General features: G+C 49.5%; 1 protein-coding gene across 1 annotated transcript; it reads right to left on the bottom strand.

Annotated features, from left to right (window-relative positions):
* Positions 1-8,043: 8,043 nt before the first annotated feature.
* LOC126636528 (zinc finger protein 664-like) lies at positions 8,044-9,347 on the bottom strand. Its single transcript, XM_050308826.1, has one exon. The coding sequence runs from the start codon at positions 9,338-9,340 to the stop codon at positions 8,684-8,686; it is 657 nt and encodes a 218-aa protein (XP_050164783.1). The 5' UTR covers positions 9,341-9,347; the 3' UTR covers positions 8,044-8,683.
* Positions 9,348-10,116: the final 769 nt, after the last annotated feature.

The following is a 10,116-nucleotide window of genomic DNA, read 5'->3' as shown; positions in this document are numbered from 1 at the left end:
CCGACTTGCAAAAGTGTTATATGTTTTGAATTTTTTACGGTTGACGGGTGGAAGATCGGACCCTCCTATTGTAATTCATAACACTTCTATGCAGTCAGGTTTGGTAAATCCACAGGTAACAGTGAAAGTTCAGTACAAGGACCCACAAACCGGGGTCTGGAAGGGGCCTGCGGAGGTAAAACTAACTGGTAGAGGATATGCTTGTGTCCTCACAGATACAGGAGTTCGGTGGCTGCCTACACGTTGGATAAGACCTTGGAAAGGGAGTGATACTGCAGAACAAGGTTGATATTGTGGTAGATAAGCTATTCAGAATTACAGAGTTTTTCAGTATTATTATAAGATAGTTTATAGTGTAATATCATATAATCATAGAAGTCAAGAATTTAAGAGAGTGTTTCGTGTGAACCTAATGTACTACCTGTTAAATTTTAGTATGGGTTAAGTTTTAGCATTATAGGATAATAATAAATGATAAGTGAGTGAAGGTGTTAATTTTCAATGGTGATGGGTACATGCACTTGTGTGTTGTAATATGTTAGTGGTAAGATAAGAATGTATTGTAGTGTAGTATAAATTGCTCAAAAACAAAAAAGGGGATTTGTGGGAGGAACTTAAAGAATGTGTGAGCAATTTATATTGTGTGAGGTACTTTTATAGACTTTTATAAACTTTCATATAGTTTTATAAGCACTATAAGTTATAGGTGTCAAGATGGCCGCAGGTGTCTTTGCTAGAACAAAAGGAAATCAGTGCCAAGACGAAGGTGGAGTTTGATAAAGTAAATAATGGCCTTGTTACCTGTTAATAACCAATTATAAAGGTATTTGTAATGCATGTTTACATCTGGACAGTGACCTGTAACCAATTATGTGCTTCTTGTCACGAGACCTTGTATACAGATGCTATAAAAACCCTGAGCTATCCTAATAAATCGGACATATTTTAGATCTCATAGATCGTGTATGTATATCTGAGCCTCCCCGTCAACATGACACCACAGGAGACAGCAGTGATGTCACAGGGAGATCACTGACATCACAGGGTACATTGGTGACTTCACAGCAACAGGGGTGGCATCACAGATACACCAGTTACTTCATCGGGGACATTGGTGGCATCAAAAGGGATGGTGGTGACATCACAGGGACAGCAGTGAAATCATTGGGGACCAGTGATATCACAGGGGACTGCTGACAATAATGGGAAGCCCTGATGTCACAGGGACATCAGTGACATCACAGGGGACGTTGCTGATTTCACAAGGCCAAGGGTGACATCACAGAGACACCAGTGACATCATCAGTGACAGTGGTGACATGACAGGGACATCGGTGACATTATTTGGGACCAGTGACATCACAGGGGACTAGTGATGAAAAAGGAAAGCCCTGATGTCACAGGGAAATCAGTGACATCACGGGGACATGGAGCCACCGCTGGGGCCAGTGGTGACATCACAGAGACAGCAGTGACATCACTGGAAACCAGTGACAAAACAAGGGGACTAGTGACATGAATAAGAAAACCGTGATGCCACAGGGACATTGGTGACATCACAGGGGACATCAATGACATCACAGGAGACATCAGTGGCTGCACAAGGCCAGGAGTGACATCACAGATACACCAGTGACATCATTGGTGACATCGGTGAAAGCCATAATATAACAGGGACATTGGTGACATCACAGGAGTCTGGTGACATCAGAAGGATATCGGTGACATCAAAGGGAAAAGGTGCCACTGCTGGGCACAATGGTGACACCACAGGGACAGCTGTGACATCGTTGGAGACCAGTGACATCACAAGGGGCTGGCTAAAACCAGGGGACAGCTGTGATGTCACAGAGACATCAGTGACATCAAAGGGCTCTAGTGACATCACAGGGAAAGGGGTGACATCAATGAAGACCAGTGACATCACAGGTGACTTGGGAAAACAAAGGGACAACTGTGATGTCACTGGCAATCGTGAACATTACGGGCACATGGTGACACTGCTGGGGACAGTGGTGACATCACAGAGACATCAGTGACATCACTGAGGACCAGTGAAATCACAGGGACTAATAATAACAAAGGGACAGTCGTGATGTCACAGGAACATCAGTGACATCACTGGGACATGGTGCCACTTCTGGGGACAGTGGTGACATCACAGAGACAGCAGGACATCATTGAGGACATTGTTGACATCACGGGGACAGTGATGACACCACAGAGACACCAGTGACTTCACAGGGGACATCGGTGACATTACAGCTGACATCGGTGACATCACAAGGCCGGGGGAGACATCACAGAGACACCAATGACATGATTGGTGATGTCACAGGGACATCAGTGAAGTCGCAGGGGACCGGGGTAACATCACAGAAGCACCAGTGACATCATCGTGTTCAATGGTGACATAAGAGATGACATTGGTGACATTACACAGAAAACAGTGATGTCATTGTGGTCCAGTGACATCACAGGGGACTGTTGAAAACAAAAGGACAGTTGAGATGTCACAGGGACATCCATGACATCACAGGGGACATCACTGAGATAACAACGACACGAGTGACATCACAGTGGACTAATGAGAACAAAAGCTAAGCTGTGTCATCATAGGGACATCAGTGCCATCAGAGGGGACATCAGTGACTTCACAAGGACAGGAGTGACATCACAAACACACCACTGACATGATCAGGGACATTGCTGACATCACAGGGGACACTGGGGACATCACAGGGACATTGGTGAAATCATTGGGGAACAGTGAAATTACAGAGGATTGGTGAAAACAAAGAGACAGCAGCGATGTCACAGGGACATCAATGACATCACAGGGACAGGGATGAAATCACAGAGACAGCAGTGACATCACTGAGGACCACTGACATCACGGGGGACTAGTGAAAACAAAGGGACAGCCATGATGTCACAGGGACATCAGTGAAGTCAAAAGCAGCTGGTAACATCACAGGGACATCACAATGACCTCACAGGGGCATGGTACCACTGCTGGGGACAGTAGTGACATCACAGAGACAGCAGTGACATCTCTGGGGACCAGTGATGACACCACAGAGACACCAGTGACATTAATGGGGACATCTCTGATATCACAGGGGACATCGATGACTTCACAGGGCCAAGGTGACATCACAGAGACACCAGTGACATAACTGGTGACACTGGTGACATCACAGGGACATTGGTGACATCCCAGGGGACAGTGGTGACTTCATAAGGATGAGGGTGACAATACATAGACAGCAGTGACATCATCAGGGACATTGGTGACATCCCAGGGGACAGTGGTGACATCACACAGACATTGGTGATATCACTGGGGACCAGTGACATCCCAAGGGACTGGTGACAAGAAAGGGACAGCTGCGATGTCACAGGGGCATCGCTGATATCAATGGGGTCTGGTGAAATCACAGGGCCATCATTGTCTCCAGTGGGGACATGGTGCCACAACTGGGGACAGTGGTGACATCACAGAGACAGAATTTACATCAAAGTGGACCAGTGACGTTACAGGGGACTGTTGACAACAAAGGGACAGCCGTGATGGCACAAACCCATTGGTGACATTAAAGGGGTCTGGTGACATCAGAGGGACTTTGGGGACATCATAGGGAGACATGGTGGCACTGCTGGGGACAGTGGTGAAATCACAGGGACAGCAGTGGCATCACTGGGGACCAGTGACATCACAGGGGACTGCTTACAGCAAAGGGAAAGCTGTGATGTCACAGGGACATTGGTGACATCACTGGGGGTGGAGGTGAACACAGAGACACCAGTGATATCATTGGGGACATTGATGACATCACAGGGGACAGTGGTGACATCACACAGACATGGGTGTTATCACTGGGGAGCGGTGATGTCCCAGGGGACTGGTGACAAGAAAGGGAATCCTGTGATGTCACAGGGACATCACTGCCATCGGTGACATAACAGGGACATGGGTGCTACGGCTCGGCACAGTGGTGACATCACAGAGACAGCAGGACATCCTTGGGGACATTGTTGACATCACAGGGGACAGTGATGACAGCACAGACACACCATTGACATCAATGGGGACATCTGTGACATCACAGGGGAAAACGATGACTTCACAAGGCCAGCGGTGACATCACAGACACCAGTGACACTATCGGTGTCACTGGTGACATCACAGGGGATAGTGGTGACATCATAGGGACATGGGTGACATCACTGGGGTTATCGGTGACTTCACAAAGATATGGGGGAAATCACAGAAACACCAGTGACATCATTGGGACATGGGTGACATTGCAGGGGACGGTGGTGACATCACAGAGCCCCAGTAACATCATCGGGGACATTGGTGACATCGGAGATGACAGTGGTGACATCAGAGATGACAGTGGTGACATCACAGAGACAGCAGGGACATCATTGGGGACCAGTGACATCAGAGTGACAACAGAGGGACAGCAGTGATGTCACAGGGACATTGGTGACATCATGGGGTCTGGTGACATCACAGGGACATGGTGGCACTGCTGGGACAGCAATGTCATCATTGGATACCAGTGACGTCACAGGGGACTGTTTACAGCAATGGGAAAGCTGTGATGTCACAGGGACATTGGTGACATCACAGGGGGTGGAGGTGACAACAGAGAGACACCAGTGATAGCATTGGGGACATTGGTGACATCACAGGGGACAGTGGTGACATCACACAGGAACCTGTGAAATCATAGGCAACTGTTGCCATCAAAGCCGTGATGTCACAGGGACATCAATGACATCACAGGGGATCTGGATAACAACACAGAGACACCAGTGATATCATGGGGGACATTGGTGACATCACAGGGGAGAGTGGTGACATTACAGGGATAGCAGTGACATCACTGTGGACCAGTGAAATCTCAGGGGACTGGTGAAAACAAAGGGACAACCGTGATATAACGTGGACATCAGTGACATCCTTGGGGACATTGGTGACTTCACAAGGAAAAGGGTGACATCACAGAGACACCAGTGACATCATTGGTGACATAACTGGAGGCCAGTGACATCACTGGGGATAGCGGTGACATCACTGGGGACAGCAGTGATATCATTGGAGATGTCGGTGAGATCAGAGGGACAGTGGTGACATCATTGGGGACACTGGGGACACCCCTGGGGACACCAGTGACATCACTGGGGCAGTGGTGACATCATTGGGGACCAGTGACATCATTGGGGACAGCAGTGACATCACAGGGACAGTGGTGACATCTGTGGGGACAGCAGTGACATCACTGCAGACCAGTGACATCACAACTGTCTGGTGACATCACAGGGACTGCAATGACATCAGTTGGACAGCTGTGACATCATTGGGAACACCAGTGACATCAGAGGGACAGTGGTGACATCACTGGGGGTGTTGGGGATTTTGGGGGCCTTTGGAGGGCACCTGCCTGGGGGGTTTTCATGCGAGCACGGACGACTCAGCACACCAATGTGATGATCAGAGAGCGCCGTTGATTGGAATCAAGCAACAGTCTCTTTTCCAGTTTTCTAACAATACTCTTCTATCAGTTCTGTTTCTTTAACATTCTTTATGTCCTTTCCCACTCTGATAGCCGGTACTGAGACCCTGTTTTGTATTTCTAGTTTTGCTACTGTTTCTCTTGGTAGATCTTTCATATCCTGGTACCATCAGAAGGCCATCAGAACAACAGATCATGTTTTCAGAGTTGAAACATAAGATTATATTCAGATAGTAGCATATCCTCTAGTTAGCAATATCAGGCTATGTTCTCACAGCTGCAGCATATCCTCTATATTAGCACTAAAAATCCCAACACTTCCCCCTTTTTCTTTAAACAAAGCAGATACAGTTTGAGCCATTAAGCTGTGAAAACATTGAACCAGACATGGTAGAAAAATACACACTCCTGGAAGCAGAAAGAAAACGGGTGCCAACCCCTGTACAGTTTGCATAAGCTGATTCTGGGGGGGCTTTGGGAGGGCACCTGCCCTTCAACACCAGGACTGCAGAGAACTGGGAAGCTTTACTGGGAGCACTGGAAGCAGTAGGCGGCTGCGGTGTGAGAACAAAAGCAGGAGCAGGGCCGGGGGACACACATGACCTGCCCAAACTCTGGGTTGGGATGGACTGGGGGGTCCAGGCTGGGCCCGAGGCCACGGGGAGGGGTTGTGGACGCCACCGGCTCAGGAGCTCTGTGGGGAGAGAAAGGGGGTGACAGCGGGCTGGGGGGCAGGGGGAGCACACACGCTCTGGGGAAGGAGGGACACGACCCCTGCGGACCCCCCTTTACCTTCTCCCGCAGGAAGAAGCCGAGCCCCAGTGCCAGGAAGACAAAGCCCAACAAAAAGCCCCCAACCCCCACAAGGATCTTGCTGCAGATGGTGTCCTGTGGCATCTCTGGGGGGAGCCGGGGGGTCAGGACCCCCAAAACCTCCCATAGACCACCCACGACCCCACAAACCCCGTCCTGGTCTCCCACAGCCCACCCAGAACCCCCTGAATCCTCTTGCCAGTCCCTTCTGTATTAATTAGTTTGAATCCGTGCCTGGAGTAAAGACAAATACAACAGCCTTTCAAACACTACAAAAATCTTTTATTGCAGTGAGAATAAAAAAAAAAAATACTAGCAAAGAGAATCAAAAGTTGAAAAATACAAAACCACTACATTATCAGTTGCCATGCATACAATACTACAAACAGCTTTTATTACAGCATTAGCTAGTAAAAAGAGAATTAAAGGGATACAAAAAAAAAGGATATAAAATGTTTGCTTTCCCTGTTGCTTCCTATCAATAAACTGTGCTCACCTGTACAGACAGGCCAGGCCTACCAGGCTCTGCAGGGTTGGTCGGTGCCCGTGCTTGGCGGGTGTCCCCGCGGAGCAGCACAGTGTGGATGGAAGGATGAGCATCGCTCCACCCAGCAGTGCCGACACCCCATTCCATCAGCTCTACATTACACTACGTAGGGCCAGGACGCAGCAGAAGGTGGTGCTTGAGTGGCAGCCAAACAGGACCCGTTCATCACCTCATGGCAACAGTCTGGGCGTGCCCCACTGTAGGGTAAGGGGCCAACGACCCCTGCCCACATCATCTTCCTCTCCATCACCTTCCTCAGCCCTATGGATGACTTGTACCATTGTGTTTCAAGGGGATTTGTATCTCTCTTGTAGAGTGGAGCCAAGCCAAGGAGGAACTCAGCTCTGATAATGGGGGATATCCAATTAAAATTGCTAAAGACACAGTGGGCCCTACAGTCAACTTGTGCAATAAAGTCACATTGTACAATATTCTGGCTGGTTTCACACCCCAATATAATCACTTTCTCACCCCTCTATGCTCCACTGATCATCGGAATCAAAATTCCCCCCCTCACACCATGGCAACCATTATGCATTCTCATTGTTACCACGGTTACCATAGCAACCATTGTGCATTCTCATTGTGACCTTAGTTACCATGGCAACCATTGTGCATTCTCACTGTGATCTCTGTTACCATTGTGTATTCTCACTGTGACTTCGGTTACCATGGCAACCATTATGCAGTCTGTTACACTGGTTACCATGGCAACAATTAAGCATTTTCATTGTGACCTTGGTTACCATGGCAACCATTGTCCCTTCTCATTGTTATGTCACTTACAATGGCAACAACTGTGCATTCTCATTGTGACCTTGGTTACCATGGCAACAACTATATATTCTCATTGTGAATTTCATTACCATGGTATATCTTTTGCATTCTCATTGTTACCTCGGTTACCATGGCAACCATTATGCATTTTCATTGTTACGATTGGTTACCACAGCAACCATTATGAAGTCTCATTGTTACTGTGGTTACCATGGCAACCATTATGCATTCCCAGTTATTTACCATGGCAACCATCTGTAACACACAGATAATATAAAAATGCCAAAAATTGTTTCTGCCTGTCAAAAACTTCCTATCAAACATTCTCTGTCAGCTCTCTGCCAGAAGTTCTCACCAGGACTTCCCATGGCTCTTCCTGCCAAAAGATCCTGCCATTGCTTATGATTATCATATCTATTCCAACATCTGAACTGGCTACGTGCCAAAAAACCATGTTCAAGCTCCTGTGAACACTATAAAAATTGAGGGCAAATTCTGGAAAATCAGGGAGAGGAAAGGGAGAAGAACTGGTGACTGTAGCCGAGAATCTCTGCCCACCGCCCCTCACCTTTTCTCCATGGAAACTGCAACACTAAAGAAACATTAAAAGAAACACTAAAGAAACACTAAAACTACCACTAATAGAGAATAAGATAGGACAGTGCTCTACACTAAAGCAATTGTTGAAGCAATTCTACTCAAGTTGGCACCAAAGAAAGAATTATTAATTAGAGATGGATGGAACTCCCCCAGACCAACAATCGTGGGGAGATCTCTGCTCTCAACCTCCAGCACTGACCTTGGGGGGACCCAGCCAAGGCAGGAATCTCCACACACCCCCAAGAAGGGTTCTGTTGGCAGAACCTGCCCCTGGGAAAGGGGACTGGCCCTTTCTGGTAGAAAGGGACGGACTGACAGTCACTGGACTCCAGGGGTTGCCTCATCATCAGGGGGGTCATTCAGGGTGGGAGCAGCGGCCGAAGCTCTTCCCGCAGTCGGGGCATTCCAGGGGCTTCTGCTACCGGTGGGTCCGTTGGTGTCTGGTCAAAGCACAGCTCTGGCTGAAGCTCTTCCCACACTCCCCACACTTGTAGGGCCTCTCCCCGGTGTGGATGCGCCGGTGGGTGATGAGGTTGGAGTTGTGTTTGAAGCCCTTCCCGCAGTCGGTGCAGCGGAAGGGCCTCTCCCCTGTGTGTGTCCGCTCATGCACGAGGAGAGTTGAGCTGGTCTGAAACCTCTTCCCACATTGAAAGCACTTGTAGGGTCGTTCACCGGTGTGGATGCGCTGGTGCCTGCGGAGCTTGGAGCTGTGCCTGAAGCCCTTCCCACATTCCCTACACGTGTAGGGCTGTTCCCCAGTGTGGATGTGCTGGTGCCTGAGGAGGTTCGAGCTCTTCCTGAAGCTCTTCCCACATTCCAAGCACCTGAAGGGCTTCTCCCTGCTGGGAGGCTGCTCAGGGACCACCAGCTCGGAGCTCCGGCTCAATCTCTGGCCGCCTTCCCGGCACAGAACGGGTCTTTCCTCCTCACAGCTCCCTGGGCTGGCTTTGCAGCCCCTCCTCCGGGGGCATCTCCGGGCCTTTTCCTCCCCGCTGCCTTCCTGTGCCGGGGAGCCCTTCAAAACGGCCTCTCCCACCAGGCTCTGCCGGGGAGATTTGTCCACCGTGCTCTCCATCCTCAGCTCGGGGCCTGGGGCAGGAAGGAAGAAGGACAGGCAGGGGATTTGCCTCTGGCCAAGAGAGAAGGCCAAGAACATCCCCCTCAAATTTGGCCCCCACAGGCACCACAAGACAGGGCCAAAGGGGCACTGACTTCCTCCTCACCTGCCTGGGGGGCCCGCGGCTTTTTCCTCTTCCTCAAATCCTCCTCCTCCATCCACCCAAGCTCTGGGAAGGACAAATCCTGCTGGAGAAGAAACAAGGGCTGAGTGCATTGGCTTGGGGGTTCCTCCTGCCCAAGTCCATCCCTGGGACTCACCGGGCATCCTGGGACCATAAAAACCTCCAAAACATAACGATTCAGCCCAGAAAAACCTAAAGCACTGATTCAGAGAGAAAACCCAAAACCACTGAGACTGAGGTAAAAAACCTCAGAAATAGATGAATCCCCTCTGAAACTTCTGAAAGTTAAGGTTCATCCAAAACATGAAGATTCATGCCAAAACAATTGTCCCAGGTGTTCCCCCTCTCTGGTCTCTCCCCTCTGGGGTTTACAGGGTCTCCCCTGTCTGGGATGTCAGGGGTTCCACTTCAGGATGCTGGGAGTGTTGGGGTCCAAAGGGTCTGTTCTCTGACTCTCGCTTTTGGGGGTGCCACCTTCCCAGATATTCCCCCAGGAAGGGGGAACTTGTCCCAAATAGCCTGGGGGGAGCACGGGGGGTCGTGAGATCCTTGGGCTGCGAGCACAGATTTTCCTGCAAAGTCTGCAGGGAGTCAGTCGAGCTCTGGAGAG

The sequence above is a fragment of the Myiozetetes cayanensis genome, unplaced genomic scaffold, assembly GCF_022539395.1.
Source record: "Myiozetetes cayanensis isolate MyiCay16 unplaced genomic scaffold, myiCay2020 scf1304, whole genome shotgun sequence".
NCBI lineage: Eukaryota > Metazoa > Chordata > Aves > Passeriformes > Tyrannidae > Myiozetetes > Myiozetetes cayanensis.
This window is presented reverse-complemented; position numbering and strand designations above follow the sequence as displayed.

What these genes read in the sequence shown, in the direction of transcription:
- LOC126636528 (XM_050308826.1), bottom strand. Translation starts at nt 9,340, where the DNA reads ATGGAGAGCACGGTGGACAAATCTCCCCGGCAGAGCCTGGTGGGAGAG.